An 18,714-nucleotide genomic window follows, 5' to 3' on the forward strand; every position below is an offset into this window, starting at 1 on the left:
TAGCAGTGGAATTTGCAGTGGAATCTGTTTAGGAATGACTCCAAGAGACAGTCCTGACTTTTAGAGATTGACAATTATCTTTCAGTCCAACCAGTGCTGTCAACAGCTGTAGTCAATCATGATGACTAAGAAGAAGTTTGTGGTTGGAGTTCTGGGGGGCTTCGAGCTGATGGGACCCGAAGCCAGACCCCCTTGCCAGGCAGAGGACGAGTATAATTGGACCATTAGGAGGAGCAGGGACGGTGGAGGGGTGTGAATTTTTGTCACTAAAAGGAGAAGGGAGAGGAGCAGCTATATAGCTCATAGTAATGAAAAGGAGGAGTTGGGGCGAGGTCCATCTCCCAAATTATTTTGTTATTGCATAACTCCATTTAAGAGGCCATGGCAAGGTAAAATACAAGGAATTTCAGCACCACTATAATTTAGACCCTGGGCTCACTTCCCAAAAAATAACACAATGCACAATATATCCTGTTTTGTTTTTTTGTTTTTTGTTTATTAAAGATGTAAAGATATGTTCTCGTTCTGTCTCAGAAAAAACAACAGTTCAAAAACAAAAACTGAAATCCTAAATTTGGCATGACATTCATGTCCATGGTGCGTGTATGTAAACTTCCACTATTGTATATTTCATTCATTCAACCTTTACTATTACTCCAAATTACACAGCTATTTGGAAAGGAACTAAAGACAATGCTTAAACTAAAATGAACAGAACTGTTCATAAAATCCAACAACATAAATGAATAAAAACAGAGACCAATTAAGATTTAATAACTAATAAAACAATAAATTAAACCACAGCAGTGAGACTAGTGAACACCGATAACAGCAACAATAAAGTAAAACAAATAACAGCATGATAATAAATAAATAAGAGCAAATAAAAGGATAAAAATAAGCAAACAACAAGTAATAGTAATAAAGTAATACAAATACATAAAACATTACGATCGGTCTGAAGGCGGTTATAGGTTAAAAGTTTGAAATGATGGAGTGACACCAGCAAGCCTAGTTTTATAGATTCCTGTAGTGAATTCCAGCTCACTGGTGCACTGTAACTTAAATCAGATATTCCTAATACAGTAGAAACTCCAAGTACCTGACAGGTGATCCAGGCCCAAGAGTAGTATGCTTGCTTAAAATAATTAAGACTGCCTCAGCTTTTGGCAATCAGATCATATTTTAACTATATGTTAATTAATCACAGTCCCAACATTCATATTTATTTAATAAATCTGAACCCATGCTTAAACCTTGTGGGACTCCATTTTGGTAAGGATTTATGTTCACTGCAGTGCCTTGACAAACCTATGCTATTGCCCGGAGGTCACAAGTTCAAATTCTGGGTCAATGTCGCTGTGCCATCAGCGACCAGAGTCTGAGTGCGCACAATTAGTCGTGCTTTCTCCAGAGGCGCCTGTTAGCTGATGTGTCTGACACTTGGCTGGCAGTCAAGCTCAAAAAGAGGCTGTGGTTCATTTTGCATGTATTGGTAGTATTGGTAGTGCTACAGGGAGCTTCAAACGAGTGGGTTCATTTGCAGCAACCAAACTGAATTAAAATGAGAAAAATTGATAAACAAAATATTTTTAAAAATTAAAGATAAATATAATAACAGATGTGTTTTTACTGAATTAAATATGACTGGAGAAATTTCTATATCTGGCAAAAATGTCAAGTTATGGTCAGGTTCTCCTTCCTTTGATAAAGGTTGATGATTCCAGAATCGTGCAGCTTCTTCCAAGTCTGCATCTCTAGGTTGTAGTCATGGTTCGCAAAGAAAATCACACTGGTTTTTGTGGCCCTTTCAAAGTAGTAGTTGGAGTACTTATGATGGTCTTCAGTGATGAATCCATAAACATCCACCTGTTTTGGGAGGAGAGAGTTGTTCACACCAACATACTTAATATAATATTTAATATAAACATTTAATAGAACAATATTTGAAAATAATTTAACATATTTGCTTACAATGTCACATGTGTGAAGCGCCAAGAATAGAGTGAATGCTCCATTGGTGGGTCTGAACATATACCAAAAATTTCCATCCAGACTTGTAGATCGCAAGAACCTAAAACCAATATGCCACACACTTAGACGCCCCATGCTGATGGAAGTGTTAAATCAACAGGTGCAGTTTAATAAACTTAAGGAAAGTTAATGTTAAAAAAAACAGCAAGAGCTAAACATAAACATACCACACTAGAAAGATAATCATCTGCATACCTGTTCCGAACATATCTTAGAAAATCTGGATGAAGAACATAAAATTGCTTGTCTTTTTCAATCCCTCCACTGTAGTAATTGAATGGTCTAGACAAGACAAGAACAATGTATATTCATTCTGTAATTGGTCTCAAATTTGCACTTAATATTTTGTATTATTAGGCTACGATAATCATTCAGTTTTGTCTCAGAGATATAGTACTTACCTAACACCCTTAAAGTCCCCCTTTTTCAATGCGTTTTTCAGAAACAGGCCTTCAATCCACTCAAAATCTCTCAGGCCTTCTGGAATGAGCACCAATTTGATTCCCTTGGGGTTTAATTGACAATTGTTAGTTTACATTTCCTCACACTATCACATATACAAAAGATTCATAATATATAAAAGCATGTACAGTTAAGGTACATAAGCAATACAACTAAGGCCCATAGTAGATGTGGAGCATTTCTTAAAATTCTGTACAACGTTTCACACATTTCACACATTTTGGATTAAAAAAAAATATATAATATATAAATAAATATATACATATATATATATATATATATATATATATATATATATATATATATATATATATATATATATATATATATATTCACAACTGCTGTAACACATATATTTAAAAATTGGATGGTCAAAAGTATTAGCATTAGCGTCATGAGAATCCTTCAAGAAAATGCAGCTTTTACACCATCCCTAAACCCCATCTATTTTTTTTTTTTGGTGTGATAAATCAGCATTTAACTCTCTTGCCTACAATCAAAGCGATATGTCTGGACCTCAAAAGATGGTAGTGGATACCCAACTTAAGGGGGTGGCTGTTCTGTCATTTCCAAGTATCCAAATCAGAAATGTCAACAAGAACCCAAGATCTCTGAAGATGACTGCCACTGAATTTGCTTCTTTTGGACTTTTGGAAGGGTTTCTTCAGAGGGTTCTTTGTCATGGTGGGCCATAAGGTCGTCACCCAAGAGAAACTCCATAGCTCACACAGCAGGACATCAAAAACAAGACTCAAGTTTGCACGTAACCATTTAAAAGACAAGGACGCGTTTTGGACGAGAATAAAATGATGCTGTTTTGTCTATTAAATATTGCTTTTATTTGGCACAGACGTTTGGGTGGAGGTTTTGAATTGAGCTCCTTCAGCCATAGTGTCAGGCCTGTCCCTTTGTCTGGTTTCCTTTGACCAAGCGCTTCCTGCACTTACGTCCGCCTTTAAGCTCCACACACCGTGACAGAAGACCAGACCTTCAAAAACGGACATAGCAGGGTAGCCCTGGACTCCGTGTGCAATAAGACAGACCCCCACTTTCGGGCCTGCCAGTATGTGTGGTAGGAAAATTAGATCTCCACTAGCCCGTAGCCGAAAGGGTCGGCATAGGCAACGTTTTTGGGTCTCCCCATCACTGGGGGCTGGGGGTTTGCAGGTTGGTATTGTTGGCCTCAAATCTAAGGGCAGGAGAGGCGAGGCTAACAGATGTGCATGTCACAAGAATCTCTGTTTTGTCTCTTGTCTGGACCCCAGCTCAGGCTTGTTCCTGTCTGACCCCCAGTCTGTATGCCATGTGTTTCTCGCCTTCCCCTTTTGCCGGCTCCAGGGGGAGTTGACTTTCTCCGCCCCGGGAACTGTGCTTTTTGTGCAGGATCACGTGTATGTAAGTTCACTGTATGTTGGCTTGGCCTGCTTGTTCGGTTTCTTTTGGTGTTTTTGTTAGTCTCAGTATTCAGTATGTTTGGCCTGTTGGTTCAGTTTTTGTGTGTTTCCTTTTGTTAGTTAGTGTAAGTATTTTGGTTTGTTCCCCAGTTGGTATCTTTGTGTTCTGTTTGCTCAATTTAGTTTTATTTTTAATAAATTTTTGCATTTATGTCTGCCTCTGCCTCCGAGCTCCACCCACCGTAACACACAGTCGCAGGTTCTCTCCTTTGAAAGGCGGTGGTTAATTGTACGGTGCCCCACATCACCTTGTTTTGTGTTGTGCTCAAGCAAAATTCCCCTCTACTTCCAGTTATGGTGACACCCTCTAACTGAGCATATTATACCACTCACTGCATGTTTAAATACTCATCAAAATATATAAGGTGAATTAAAAATATAAATAAGGTGAATAATGTAAATGCACCAACCTCATCATTTGGAATTCTATCAAAACCATATTGTCTCAACAGATGAAAGGAACTGATTAAGGAAAATGAAGTATGGACATACACCGATGTTTTTCTCCCAACATCCTCCTCATAGCCTTTGATGACAGCTCCATTCATTCTGTTTGAAACAGAAGATAAGTTGTAATAAATGGCCACCATAGAACCACTACTGGCAAGATATTATTTGGGTGGTGGACCATTCTCAGCAATGCAAATGATCATGACATGTTAGAGAGTGTCTAGGTCTACAGCTGGAGATAGCAGCTTATCACTGGTCTGACCAAATGACTCCTGTTGGTTTGGATGATTTTCAGTGCTAACCCAGCAGTGATACTGACGAGATAACACCTTAGTAATACGCATACACCATTGCCAGTGTTAATATTGTGACATGGATTGTCCACCATCTACATTATATCTAGTCATCAGTGGATGTGATGGTCAGTAACACTGGAACTCTGGAACCACCAACAAAGAAGTTGAAAGGAACAGTGGTTACAAGCCACTTAAACACCAAAAGATAAAACAGGTACCCTCACCGGAACACATAATCATGAGAATCAATGTCTTTGCCCATTTTTGAGCCACTGAGAATGCCGCCAGTGCCCACCACAGCGCAGCGGATACAGCCATCCTGTGCATTTTTAGGCAGTGGGAATAGTTGAGCGGACTTTGGCTTCGGGATCAAATCTACTGATGATTTTACGTCTTCAAGAGAAAAAGAATAGACAGAAATTATATTGGTTTTCTTCTCTGAGAGCTACAAATGTAAGACCAATATGTGAAGACAGGAATGACTGGAAGAACCTGATCTCTGTTGAAGCCATAACACAACATTATTATTCAGTTCATATGAAATATCAGACAAGTGTTAATATACTCTATTTACACAGACTGCACCCTCTTAACACACAAAAACTCAGAAAAACAACCCTGTAGCAACTATTTAGAGTGTGAAAAGAGTGGCATTAGTTTTACCCAGCATACTCACCATTATATGTATATTCCATAAATCCAAAGGGGTTGTTAAAATGCGCTAGTCGATTCCACTCACTGATATCGAGGAGACCCTTGTGCAGCCAAAGCTGGATGTTTGGGATTACTGCAGCCTGAAACTCTTTATCTTTGGAATTCTGAAGAGACTTTGAACAGACCTTATAGAAAAAACATTTATGATTTTACAGGTTCACCTTAGTACATAAAATGTATCTTGGTGAGTGAAATCATATCAAATTTAGTCAAAATATCTGATATCTAATGTTTTCCTTGTAAGTTTGTTGCCAGGCTACCTAAATTAAATAATGTATCTAGCGAAAGTCTCATAATCCATTAGTAGGTGGTTTTGCTTTAAACATTATTTCTCTTTATTATTATTTTTCAATGGAATATGTCTTTGATTAGAGATCAGAACTTAAATACACTAGTTAGTTAGTTTAATTAGTTAAATCTTATAGCATTCCTACAACTCACACAGTTAGATAATTAGGCTAGACTATGAATGATTTTACACAAAAAATGTAGTTGCATAAAATGCAATTATATAAATACAGAAATAGATATTCAGGATCTTAAGCTTAAGACTCAATTTTTCTCTATTTCTTAGCCTTTTTTTAAATAACAAACCATAAAAGGGGTGAAACCAGTCCCATATCAGTGCAGATGTTGTCACCAGTGTTATGTCAATGTATCTTAATGTTAATGATAATGTAAGTAAAATGTAGTCAAACGTACTGTCCTCACAGACATACTCAGTAATACTAAGTATGTACAGTTCCAAAAGTACACATCCATCAAAGCATTCATTGGCCTGAGTGTATGTATCTCAGTAAAGATTAGTTAGAAGAGAGAGGAGTTACTCCCCACCTCTGATATTAAACAACAAACATCCAGACTACTGAAAAAAGTTCACTTACCGGGCGTCTTTCTTCGTCATTCTGCAAATAAACATCCTCAAAGTCCCACTTTGGCAACTGTGTAAAATCTTTTTTATAGAGGACTGGAAGAGCAGTTATACTGGTTGTGAGCTTGGGGTTGCCTGAACGCACTTCCTTTTGTGAATTTACATGTGACAGAGAATCCAAATCTTCTTTCAATGCAATTTTTGTAGTTTGTTTTGTGGTTGATGATAAATTTTGAGGAGTCATAATAGCTTTTGGAACTTCAGCAGTCTCAAGCCCATCCCTCCATAAGAATCCCGACCTCAATAAAGCAAAGTATATTGCCTGGGGACTTTAATAGAAAAGAAGGAAAAAAATAATCAAGAAATCTCTCTGTAATGATATCACTACAAAAGACATGTGCACAATGCCTGTGCATACAGGCGCTCATTCATTCTGGCATAGAGAAAAAGAAACATTCAGGCTGGCAAAGTTCAATCTGATCTACAGGCAGCTTAAAGCGGAGGCTCTTTTCACCTGTTTTAGATTTTGTACGAAGATGTGAAGAAAAACGTACCTAGTCTGTATTCCATTCGTCTTTTTCCAAATGACCACATAGAAAAGGACGCAACAGAGCAGGGAAACAGCAAGAGGAAAAAGTTTCGGCATGTTTATGCCTTTCTGCTACACTGACTGGCATGTTTGAATATATGGGCGTGTGATATTTGAGTGGTATTAGTGCTCCACTTACGGGGCTGGTCTTTGCCGATGCAAATTTTTTGTGCTGCAGGGAAGAACGTGTGGTTTTCATTTGAGTTTTGGGAATTCTAAACATTAAAAGACACTACTCTTGCTTACTCATCATTTAGGATACATCTCACACTGTTAAATGTACTAAGCTTTAACATTAAAAAAAGATACTGCTGTACATATTTCTGCTGAATGCATAGAAAAATAACTGTGAAACACTGTATGACAAATACAAATATATGCAAACAGAGGTCAAAGTTGACAAATGACTTATCTGGTGTACATTGAAAGGGTTGTGCAAACTAAGAAACTATTAAAACAAACACTGACACACTATAAACCCATTTGCATAGAGTGAATGTAATAAATGGCTGATTTTTTTAACTACTTAATATGTCAACACAGCAATTTATCTGTGGTGAAACAAAGACATAGAAGGGATAACCACTCCCAAACCCATCCACATCTATATTCAATATTCAACAATGCTGTGTACATATTTGAATAGCTTAAGAATTAAGTCTGAGGATAGCAACAGCCTACACCCATTCATTTCTCAAGTAAACTTAAGATCAAACAAAGTGGACGTTCAAATTTTGCAATTATGGTTCATGTCAGACTTAAGACAGACAGACAGACAGACAGTCAGAAAGAATCATTTTCAAGTACTTGAGTGAAATGCTTCAGAATAGCAGTGGCACTGACTCGTCAGGTTCACCAGGTTCTCTTGCCGCTGGCTCAGTCCAGTCTTTGGGGAAGTCTTTTCAGATAGAGTAAAGTTTAAGCTGTTCTTCCATGTCGTTCTCCGTCACTTCGCCAAATGCATCCTGGTTTTCTTTTAGCAGCTTAAAGATGGCAGTTAGCTGCTCCCGTTGAACTCTGCAAAAAAGACACATACACACATACAGTATATCGAGTAATCTTCATTTGTGATTGAACTGAACACAAATAAACCCACATAAATAAGCGAACATCAATCTTTAGATCTTTCTAAACCCTGGTCTACTTTAAATATTTATAACTGATATAAAATGTCTTAAACATAATTTTAAAGAAGTAAACTATGTGTTCGTTGCGCACTTATCTTACAGCATAAAGCTAAAATTCCACCTTAAATCCTCCTGTCAGCAAAATCATCTACTAATGCATGAGGGGACTTTCACTAGATAGATTATTTAGGTTAGGTAGTCTGGCAACAAACATACAACTCCTGTAAGTTCTGCACCGTTTAATGTAGAGCGGGAAATTCCAGTAAGAAGGTTCCAGGCTTGTTGTCCCCGTGTTTGTGGCATTTGCACATTGTTTTAGCCAACAAAAGAGGGTTATTACAGGAGTGTATGTTGAGCAGAGAGATTAAACGAGTGCAGGAAGTTTAAACAGGCATAGGGAGCTTAGTGACCAAGTATGTGGTCGGTATTATTAAACTATAAAAATGTACAGAAAATACACTGAATATTCTTATTATCTTCTCTGCAAGTTTATAGTAAATCCATCACAGAAACTATTGATAATAGTTCGATGAGAATCGTGAAGATGTGTAGACAGGATCTTTAGTATTTCTTTTTCCAAAACAAGCTGTATTACAGAAAAATGAATATTTTCTTCTATGCCACTGTTAAACTGTAAAACAAGTTAATATGACATCTAACAAGATAATGTGTCATTTTAAGGAATCACCTCTTATCACGTGATCATAAAACTTAATAATTTAATTATTTAATTTGCCTTATGTGACTATAGAGGGTGATTGCGATACTGAAACTATATATTGCACAGCCCTAATGTCATGTCTAAGACACGTGTATGCAGTGCTTTTGTATGCAATGCAATTTAGTTTATTTACATGTAATTTTGTCAGCTTTGTGTGGGCATATACTAGCAATGTGTATAGGTTCAGGTCATGTGACTTCAACACAAATGTTGAACATCTTATCAAGTGTGAGCTTAAAAGAAAGGAGGGGTGAAAGCACAACTCATGTTTTGCTAAGGAGTGTCTTAAACAGCGTCAAACAAAGAATGCATCAAACAGTCCTGTAAAGCTACACGGAACTGCCACAGCCCCTTTGTTATAAATATGAATTTATATGATTTGTTTAATTTCAAACCATATAGATTTAATCAGAGGCACACCTTAATATTTTAAGAAATCACTTAAATTTGCACCTCTACGTGTATAGTAGCCATTGTATTCCAGGCATTTCATCAAACAAAGCTAAGCTACCTGAATTTGCAGACTATGAATGGCATAGTCACCCAACAGCAGTGTTTCACCAGTGATTTCTAAATGCTCTCAAAGTTCTATTATTAGTCCTGTGTTTAAATTAGTTTTTTTGCATTATAATTATTATAATAATTTCTTTGATCAATATTGTTTTTGAGCATTTCTGCAAATAATTGCTCTAAATAGCCCATTTTTTTTATTTGGAATTTAGGGTGAATGTTGTCCATGGTTTATGAAATACAACACAAATGTTAATTTCCCTAAACACATTGCCTATAAATAGTAAAACCAGAGAAACTAATGTAATGTATGGTGGTCTCTTATTTTTTCTGGAGCTGTAGGATTTGTATATGGCTTTCTAAACTTAAAACATCAGTATTAGGCACTAAACACAGTCTCCAGAGCAGAATGGAACAGCAAAACAGGGCTTAAACGAAGCCAATATGATACATATACTTCAATGTTAAATTGTTGCATAAGCACAATAAGCAATTTGTTTTGCTGCTTTGAAAGGAAGCTGTTATTCCAGGTATAGCACCATCATGCTTCTAACTTGTTTGCAGCAATGCAGCATATTTTTCATAGTATTGAAACCATTTCTTTTGCACAGTGATTGAACCAGTTATTAAAAAGTTATAAAAGTTATTTTAAGCTAATTATATAATCTTTTGCAACTGAATACTGCTGTTATGAAAATACATATACATAAACAACATACATTCAAATGCTTGGGCACCCCTGGGTAAATTATATGTGCTTTGATTCTTGTGAAATTCACATCCTGTACAAAGAATGTACTTCTACAGCACATTCTAAAACATAATTAATGTCTGTGTGTTGAATTTAGTATATTATATTAAGAAAAATGCAGTAATGTGGTGAGGAAAAAAAGGAAATGGCTCATTAAATAATTGTTTTTTCCCCCAATATACTAAATAATTATGAATAATTATGCTCTTAAATAGGCAGAACATTTATATATTTTATTATTTGCTTCCTGTAAAGGATTTGCTTATTTGCTTACACTTTTTGTGGCTAATAAGTGGGTACTCCTGGGGGTGGCGTACTAAAAGCTTGTTAGTAGGCATATAAAAAAAGGTGGGTGTGTCAAAATGTGGGCGTGCTAATAGAAAGAGAGTACGAGAGTAGGTGGAACGGTATGTATGGCCGTAAGTCTAAACAAGTATATCTTCTGCTAAATTAGATAATATGAACATTTAAGATTTAATTATATGTATTAATTTAATTATAGATTAATACTAATCATAGTCATTACATAATGTAGAGTGGAGCTTTACAGCCAGTCCACATACCCGTGTCTGTAGCTGGCATTTTGTAGAAGAGGCCAAGTTCAAATCAAATCAAATTTTATTTGTCACATACATAGTAATACACAGTATAACTTGCAGTGAAATGCTTTTTTTGACAGTCTGCCCACATCAAAGCTATTCAATAAAGATCTAAATTTAAACTTAAACTAAACCTTAACTTAATGAAATAAAGTGCAAAAGTGCAAAAAATAAATAAAATAAGTGACATTTAAGTTAAATTTAAGTTAAAAATAAAATATAAAAATATGAAAATATAGAAATAAGAATATAAATAAGAAGCAATATACAGATGGAATAGTGCGTGTCTGTATATATATATATATATATATATATATATACATACATACATATGTACATATTTATCTGTATGTGAGTGTATGTGTGAGTTAAAAAGAAATATTTGCGTTATTGTCCGTAGTGAGTTGTCCATGAGCCATAGTTGTGTACTGTAGTAAGTGAGGGTCCAGTTTGTGTATGTAGATATTTTAATTTAGTGTCCTAGTCCCTGTCCCCATTCAGGGCACGGATGGCTTGTGGAAAGAAGCTCCTCCTCATTCTCTCAGTGTTAGCCTTCAAGGTTAAACAAAAGTTTCTTCACACAGAGATTCCTCTCTAGCTTTTAGGCATCATTAATCAGCTTAATACTGTAGCATGTCTCCTCTTGTAAAGGCTTGTGCAAAGAAGCTAGAATCAACATCCTCTGCTATGCTTTCTTGAAGGTGTTCAAGAAACCATCTTGAAAGCCTGACAGAGAATGTTGACACAAGGATGTATTCTGTCTTAAGGACAATATATATATATATATGACGATATATTAATATTTAAAATAATTATAATTGTAAAAATAAAATAATTGCAATAAACAATATTACCGTTATATATAAACATTAATATTAAGTTTATATATAAATTTAATGCCACTGATATTATATTATAATGCATAATAATGCAGTGACACCCTTTTAAAGAGCATTACACTTTTAATAATGAAGAATATGTACACATTTTTATTATGTTTAATTATTCAAAATAACACACAAATTTAACTAAAACACTCTTTTTAAACAAAGTCGGCAAACTGGCTCATTCACGTTAACGGGCTCTCCACTATTTTATACTATTATATAAAAGCCTACATTTGCATGGTGTTTCTTCCATTCTGATTTATGGGCTGCACATCCGTGGAGTGTCATGGTTTAGTGTGCTCTGGTGCTCACTCCCTGTTAGAAGGTTTTAGAGCCCACTTCCTCTCCACATTAACTACATTGGGACAGTCCTAAATGTGGTTGTGACCTCCACGTAAACATACATATGAAAGCGGTGTGGATATGTGGAGTGAGGAGGGAACGGATTGAGATTGGGGGCAGAGCTACTCTCTTGAATATGTGCGCTGGAAGTAAAACGGCTGGCTGACAGCAACAGCAACTCTTTTTTGTCTCATTGTGTAACTGAGCATTTTCAGCCGATAGGTGTAACCTTTTGGCATGCCCACTCTATTGCATACATCACCTTTTCACAAGCAATGTGTTTGCTTTTCTGAGTCAATGTGTGAATTGATATAATTCAAACACAAAGAAGAACTGGGAGGATAATTATGGTAAATTGTGTTTATACTGGTAAGACAAGAAAGTGTCATGAAAGATTTTACCTGGTCTTCAGGGAGCCTGATTTGAACATTAGATCTTAAATATTTTTATGCTTCCCAAGAAGCATAAAACAAGAACAGAACGACACCAAGCTGACTACAAAGGCTGTATTGCATACAGCTATTTCAATTTATAAAGCTTATAAATTAAGATAGATAGATAGAGAGAGAGAGAGAGAGAGACATTACCTCCGTTCTTCCTCCAGCTCTTCTCTACTCATCATCTTCTCAAGTTGGCTTGTCCGCAGCATACCAGGCATGTACCTGAGGGGCTTGTCCTCTTGATCCACTTTTTTGACTGTAAAAACATTCACATGTCTAAAAATGTCTAAACTACATTCACTAAAATACCTGGACAGCCCTATTTGAAAAAGTATTCTTTTAAACTGACAATCAAATTGGCATTTCTATTGGTTTCTTAAAATCATCAGTCGCATGTGACCAAAACACTGACTGGAAACTCATTGAGTGGAGAGATAAAGGTGATTTATACCATTTCAGAGACCATATGAGTCAAGGGAAATGTAATAGTCCAGATATGGACATAAATAGGTTAAAATTAAATGTACCTGAGGGACAGTTTGTCGACTCATCCCTCTGACAAGGGTCCTCCTCAAGGTCTTGGTCTGTGTGAGCTGTAGACTCTGATTCAGTGCCCTTACCTGACAGCAGTTCCTGACCATGCGCAGAGTTACAGGGAGAGAAAGAGGAAGTGACTTTAGTTATTAACTTTTACAGGGGGAAAACGCTGATATCTGGCAGACGATGATCGATTATAGTGCGAAACATCTACATGCAGTAAACTTGAGTCCAGGAATTGCTTTTTTAAATAATTTACAATATTTTATATCATATTATATTACATATAAATAGTACTTTTTGTCTCTGATAAGAAGTAAAAGGCATTTATGAAGCAAAAAAATAAAAAACCCAGACACACCATGGACATACGTTTTAATTATTATTATTATTTTTATTTTTTTTGGAAAGCAAGGGTGTTAAAAAAAAGTTCATCATGCTTTTGTTGTCTTTACTGTCTGGGGGAGGATTTCTACTATATTTTGGAGCATTGCTGAAAGGATTTGATTGCATTCAGTCACAAGAGCATCACTGAGGTCAGGATGTTGACCTGGATGGAGGACCATTGCAGACAACCCCGCTCTCCCACTGCTCTCCAGCTCCATGCTGGGGGTCTTATACCCCTCTAGTCCACGCCTGGCATTAGTCATAGTGCCATGAACCATATCCAGACCCACACATCAGTTTTAATCCGCCAGAGTTGCATTTTCTAGCCCTGTATTACTAAAGGAACCTAAAAACCACTCATACAGGACCAACCTGTGGACAGCCCGGGTCGTCACCTGGCCCCCTGCTGCGTGAGAGCGCCTCTAGCGGCCTGGGCCGACCAGTCTCTCCCTGCTTGCTCTCTGAAACGGCTCTGCTCTTCTGGGCGGATTTCGAGGATGTGGGATCCTCGGGTTTTCTGAACACCACAGCTGCGACAACAACGGCGAGCAGAGTAACCACGACTGCGGGCCAGATGGACCACAGGTCCAGAGACATGTCCATGAAGTCTTTGCCCGGTGAACTTTAGCGCTAACTAGGGTTAGCTAGATAGCTAGCTAGCTTCGGTCGATCTTCTCTTTCTTCTGTGAAGTAACTGAACTTATTCGCTACGTGGAGATGAGTGTAGCAGAGCAAATCTCTAACATGGCCTTAATTAGCCCCGCTTTACCAGAGGACACGCTGCTGCTGCTCGCTGCACGGTATTTGGCTGTAAATCCCACCGTGCGTTGGGGCGCGGCACTCACCGCAGCCTTTGCGCAAACCTCGAGTGGGAGAACTAAGGGGGGCTGCGTTTCTCGGACGCAACAGCGCACCAGTCTAATTTTACATGGCCCTTTGTTTATGGGCGCTTATCCTAGCTTAAATCCGATTGATTGCATCGGACTCTTGAAGCAGATTGAGGGTGTTTTCACACTTGTGGGGAGTTTGGCACCGACAAGTTTCATATGAAACGTGTGTCTCTTTTCTGCGCACATTTTTGCAACCTGGTCTTGATTTTTTTTTTTTTTAAACAAACACAAAACAGATTTCTTGGATCACGTTATTGTCCCCTACCAAAAAAAAAAATATATATATATAAATATTGCAAAATTAAGTCCTAGGTTCTCGTTGCCCCCCCTAAGAGTAAGCCTGTCACGTGACAAACGTAGCCAATCACGGCGCAGATTGCTCCCTTCGGTCCCCTTGAAGTGAACCAGACCTTCAAAGGTGGGTTCTCTGGACCCCACCTAGTTTCACACTTTACCAAACCCTAAAAAATAAGCAGCCCTGGGGTCCGAGAAGGTAGAAAATAGAGATTAAGGGAAATTGGGGTTTTCGTTTTTATGCTAAATGCTGAAAGTGGCACCCTACAGGTTTAATTATATTAAAGCTACACACCCAATAATTGCAGGCCACAAGCAAGCACATTAAAAGAACCACATTTAGACAGAAACGTTAACAAAAGGAGTTTTATTAGCATTCACATGGTACTTACAATTATTTCCTCCACAGATAAACAAATGGTGCTATTGTGATAAATGCTGCAACCCCCTCTCAAATGTTTGCATGGATTCGACGAACAAAAATAAAGGTTCACAGAAGGACCTGTTCAGGATCGCTTTATAAAAATTGACGATCTGCTGCAGCTTAAAAACTCGCCAAATCAAGCCGTTACACAGGAGCAATCAGGAGAATACTGGAAACAGCCAAGCACTCTGCACAGCAACACGCCACCTTAACAGCTAACCAGCAATACTCAACAGCTGCGCAACTGCGCCTAGTGCACAAAAGATACACAAGAGAGAATATTAGAAATCACAGGTCTGTGGACTTAACAGGTACCACACAAAATAAATGTTTACTTAGCAACTACAAATGTGATTTTTACATAAGTGTTTTGTTTGTCCCGATTGATTTTGATAGGCTTGTACATGTCATGGAGTTCAATTTCTGGCCAGGGTGTCATTACAGAGTGAAGTTCCCAAAGATGAAATATCCAAGACTTGAATACACAAGGTGTTAATGAAAGGATTAAAGAGTTGTGATTAAAAATGAACTTACTTTATTGTCTGGGAGATTCAATTACATGAAGTACTAAACAAATGCAAAACAAACTAGCAAAAATGAAGAAATGTTCACCTAAGAATCCCACTTAAGCACTTAATTTTCAATATGATCACAAACTTCAAAATATGATACAGAAAATTCTGAACTGAAAGAAAAAAAAAATCGTTTAAAAGATGTAGACCAAGTTACAATAACCTTTCCATCTGAACAGGCGAGTTTAGAAATCCTCAGACGGACTTTTCCCCATTTGAAGCGATGCTCTCACTGAAGTCTCAGTCATCTGAGATCATCTAGGAAAGAAGAGAGTTAGTGAGCTTTAAAGAACTTCAACCTGGCTGATTCATTACAGTCATACAAGCAAATTGTAGCTTGTACATCTCCATAAAAGTGGCAGTTGCTGGTTAAGCAATGCTCACTTTTGGTCACCTTCAATTAAAAAGAAAAAAATAAAACTTCCACACGTGTCTATAGCGCAACGAGTCTCTGGCAAGTTGCTTGAGTAAGATGAGCACCCCAGTTGGTGTTGGGCAAGCTCATGTAAATAAACAGACAAACCTAAACCTGGGGTAGGGTGTGCACATTTCTAAAAGCAACTTTAAGAAGTCAGTGGAGTAAAAGTACTGTTCAAATACGACCGATTACAAACTGGTCTATTTGCTGACTCCTTAAACAAGCTTTGAGAAACCACCCCCTCTCCGTCCTGCTTTTGTCTATGCAACGATAGACATTGGCGTATGAGAAGGATGATGAAAAAGGCCTCAGTCCATTGTCCTTCGAACGTACCTCAACACCACCTCAACACTCAATGAGACCGACCTGCTCCATAGCAACCGCCAACCAGCAGCAGGCAGCCAATGGTCGGATCACACACTAACTGCTCTCAAACTGCCCCCAAACTCCTCTTTTGCAAACAGGAATCAGCAGCTTGGAGGAAAGAATTCCACATTTAGATGAAAGATTTACCACCCATAATCCATTGTTTTCAAACAAAGAAATACTTACTGCTTTACCTTCGGCTGGTCCAAATCAGTTTCAGGGTGTGCATTAAAAAGACATCCAATTCATGCAATCCTTCACATCCTAACTCATGTTCCCCAAATAATGTCATGATAACAAACATGAAGAGATTGAAAACCCATGTTTAAGTATATTTAAATGCAGACCATCTCTGAAAGTACATGGGAGGTTTTTCCCTCCTGAATTTTTTGAAGCACTTGTGCATATTTAACAGTTTAGAGTACTTTAGCAATCAGTTATACTGCCCTGCATATTTAGTGTTGCAAAGATTAGAAGCATCAATAACTCAAACTAAAACCTTAAAGTTACCACAACACATTTGTGGAGAAAAAAAAAAAAAAAAAAAAATCTTAAAACAAACTGGTCCACCACTTCTGCCCATTTGTCTCAGCTTACCTAGATCTGGGTTCATGACTCCTGTGCAGTTTCATTGCCCTCAGGAGACTTGGCTCTACTCCTGGATCTGGACCTTGATTTAGACCCCCTGTTCGACCGAGGACTGCGACTCCTGGAGCGGGATTTAGATTTGGACCTAGAACGGGACCTGGACGGCGATTTGGACTTGCTTCTGCGTGGTGTGCGGCTCTTGGAGCGACTGCGGGACCGGGAGTAGGACCTGGATCTGGACCTTGACCTGCTGTAGCGGGACCTGCTACGGGACCGAGATCGGCTTCTGCTCCTGGAGCGGCTGTGTCTCCTGCGTCGGGGGCTGCGGCTGCAACAGGAGCAAAAACAGGTCAAAAACGGTGCCACACAACGTTCAGATGTTACTTATTGATAAGCAAGGGTTCAAAAAGACAGACAAGAAAAACCCAACTTACAAGAGCTGACTTAACCAACACTGCCCTGCTGAGGAAGCAAGCTTTTGTGGGTGGTTGGTTGATTTAGACGGTGAAAGCTAGTTAAGGTTGTCCCACATGAGGAAAACTACAGATAAATGGTTGATCAGCTTCTTTTAAAAAAAATAGAGAGTATGTTAACTTGAGTTTGGTGAAAAAGCTGCTAAATAAGCATGGCTAACTTGCTCAAGCTCGCTGACCAACCGGGCGGCCAAAGAAAACACACAGCATGCTGCTGGTTAAGAGCCAAGCTTAACCAGCTTGAGCTGGCCAGGATAGTCTCAGCAAGTAGCAGAGGTAATGCATGTTCATTAGACACGTTATTATAGTAAACTTTAGGGGAGTAAAGTAGTTTGACTGACCGACTACGGCCGGCGAGGTTAGCCAGGTTTACAAAGCGTTGCCCCGCAGCGTTAGCTACTAGCTAAGGCTAACGCGCGAGCTAGCAGCTAGCACAGGGCTCAAAGCGCGCCCGAACAAGTAGGCCTCACTCAAGTTTAGGGCTTTAACTCGCTCAAAATGCATTAAAAAGAATGAAGCCACGATTTAACTAACCGCATATGAGTATATAAGTGACCGTGTGTTACCATTTTAATAGTTACGTTACGTTTTTAGACACAAGAAGTCCGCGCCGGATCACAGCCCGCCTCAGGCCAGGCCTCAACCCGCCTCAGTGGCTTCAGCCCTCCGTCAGCGCGTCCGCCAACCTCGCTACCTCCGGGGACAAAGGTTAGCTAGCTATCTATCTATCTAAAGCTTGTGCGTTTTACTGCTGGTGTGTTTACCTGCGACTTCTCCGTCCGTATCCACCGTATCTGCGGGGCGGGCCTCCGCGGCGGCCGTAGTGAGAATCAGGCGGGCGCCCGTACCGCGCCATCTGCACCCGCAGCTCGCGCCCGTCCAGCAGGGCGCCGTCCATGGCGTCCATCGCATCCTCCGCGTCCCGCTTGTCGTGGAAGCGAACAAACGCAAAGCCGCGGCTCTCCTTGGTGTAGCGGTCCCGCGGGATGTACACGTCCCCGACCCGGCCGTACTTCTCGAAGACACGGCGCAGCGTCTCGGGCGACGTGCGGTAAGTCAGGTTGTCCACCTTCAGCGAAGTCATGCCCTCGACGTCGGGCGGAGGCCGACCGTAACTCATCTCTACTGTACCCACCTGTGTCCTGCACTTAAAAAATGAAGAAAATCACAGAATCCTGAATTTAAAATAAGTCAGCGGCGCTGCGCTCCACAAATGTGGCGACGAGACGAACACGCTGCAACCTGAAATGGCGGCAAAGCGCTTTCCGGGGCGGAGCGGAGGATCCAGTCTGGGCTGGTCTGATATAGGGGCCGGTAGACCATAGAGACTCCCCCCCACCCCCACCGCACCAGGCGCTCCTGGAGGATTTCTACGGTAACTGACACCTACTGACACCTAGCGGAACGTCGAGGAACTGCAGCTTTCAGTGGAAACCTGGGGCCGCATTCACAACAGCTTTACTAAGGAAATCTTACGAATCTCTTAGATTGAGCTCTAAGATATTCATAATAAAGGGC

At 39.2% G+C, this 18,714-nt stretch overlaps 3 protein-coding genes across 7 annotated transcripts; all 3 read right to left on the bottom strand.

Annotated features, from left to right (window-relative positions):
* Positions 1-501: 501 nt before the first annotated feature.
* Positions 502-6,932, bottom strand: LOC140544236 (alpha-N-acetylgalactosaminide alpha-2,6-sialyltransferase 2-like). Its single transcript, XM_072667680.1, has 9 exons — positions 6,836-6,932; positions 6,295-6,610; positions 5,373-5,535; positions 4,921-5,089; positions 4,361-4,499; positions 2,436-2,539; positions 2,230-2,316; positions 1,975-2,074; positions 502-1,869 (listed from the first exon to the last, which is right to left on the bottom strand). The coding sequence occupies exons 1-9, from the start codon at positions 6,925-6,927 to the stop codon at positions 1,678-1,680; spliced, it is 1,362 nt and encodes a 453-aa protein (XP_072523781.1). The 5' UTR covers positions 6,928-6,932; the 3' UTR covers positions 502-1,677.
* Positions 6,933-14,012, bottom strand: mxra7 (matrix-remodelling associated 7). The gene is made up of 4 exons (XM_072667679.1): positions 13,544-14,012; positions 12,775-12,880; positions 12,395-12,503; positions 6,933-7,887 (listed from the first exon to the last, which is right to left on the bottom strand). The coding sequence occupies exons 1-4, from the start codon at positions 13,772-13,774 to the stop codon at positions 7,773-7,775; spliced, it is 561 nt and encodes a 186-aa protein (XP_072523780.1). The 5' UTR covers positions 13,775-14,012; the 3' UTR covers positions 6,933-7,772.
* Positions 14,013-14,707: 695 nt separating this feature from the next.
* Positions 14,708-18,502, bottom strand: srsf2a (serine and arginine rich splicing factor 2a). Of its 5 annotated transcripts, none has more exons than XR_011978226.1 (3): positions 17,961-18,499; positions 16,103-17,051; positions 14,708-15,609 (listed from the first exon to the last, which is right to left on the bottom strand). XR_011978226.1 is itself a non-coding variant. In XM_072667614.1 (3 exons), the coding sequence occupies exons 1-2, from the start codon at positions 18,314-18,316 to the stop codon at positions 16,745-16,747; spliced, it is 663 nt and encodes a 220-aa protein (XP_072523715.1). In that variant the 5' UTR covers positions 18,317-18,502; the 3' UTR covers positions 14,708-16,243; positions 16,733-16,744. The 5 variants fall into 5 exon arrangements, 3 of the variants coding, with proteins under 3 accessions (XP_072523715.1, XP_072523716.1, XP_072523714.1); XR_011978225.1 differs by having other exon boundaries at positions 14,708-15,029; positions 15,515-17,051; XM_072667614.1 differs by having other exon boundaries at positions 14,708-16,243; positions 16,733-17,051; positions 17,961-18,502.
* Between the last annotated feature and the right edge of the window lie 212 nt (positions 18,503-18,714).

The sequence above is a fragment of the Salminus brasiliensis genome, chromosome 22, assembly GCF_030463535.1.
Source record: "Salminus brasiliensis chromosome 22, fSalBra1.hap2, whole genome shotgun sequence".
Lineage (NCBI taxonomy): Eukaryota > Metazoa > Chordata > Actinopteri > Characiformes > Bryconidae > Salminus > Salminus brasiliensis.

What these genes read in the sequence shown, in the direction of transcription:
- LOC140544236 (XM_072667680.1), bottom strand. Translation starts at nt 6,927, where the DNA reads ATGCCGAAACTTTTTCCTCTTGCTGTTTCCCTGCTCTGTTGCGTCCTT. An exon ending in TCTCATGATTATGTGTTCCG is followed by an intron (nt 4,500 to 4,920) that starts GTGAGGGTACCT and finishes TGTTTCAAACAG; the next exon opens with AATGAATGGAGCTGTCATCA. An exon ending in GGGGACTTTAAGGGTGTTAG is followed by an intron (nt 2,317 to 2,435) that starts GTAAGTACTATA and finishes TGTCTTGTCTAG; the next exon opens with ACCATTCAATTACTACAGTG.
- mxra7 (XM_072667679.1), bottom strand. Translation starts at nt 13,774, where the DNA reads ATGGACATGTCTCTGGACCTGTGGTCCATCTGGCCCGCAGTCGTGGTT. An exon ending in ACGACCCGGGCTGTCCACAG is followed by an intron (nt 12,881 to 13,543) that starts GTTGGTCCTGTA and finishes GCGCATGGTCAG; the next exon opens with GAACTGCTGTCAGGTAAGGG. An exon ending in GAGCTGGAGGAAGAACGGAG is followed by an intron (nt 7,888 to 12,394) that starts GTAATGTCTCTC and finishes TCTTTTTTGCAG; the next exon opens with AGTTCAACGGGAGCAGCTAA.
- srsf2a (XM_072667614.1), bottom strand. Translation starts at nt 18,316, where the DNA reads ATGAGTTACGGTCGGCCTCCGCCCGACGTCGAGGGCATGACTTCGCTG. An exon ending in TACGGACGGAGAAGTCGCAG is followed by an intron (nt 17,052 to 17,960) that starts GTAAACACACCA and finishes CTCCTGTTGCAG; the next exon opens with CCGCAGCCCCCGACGCAGGA.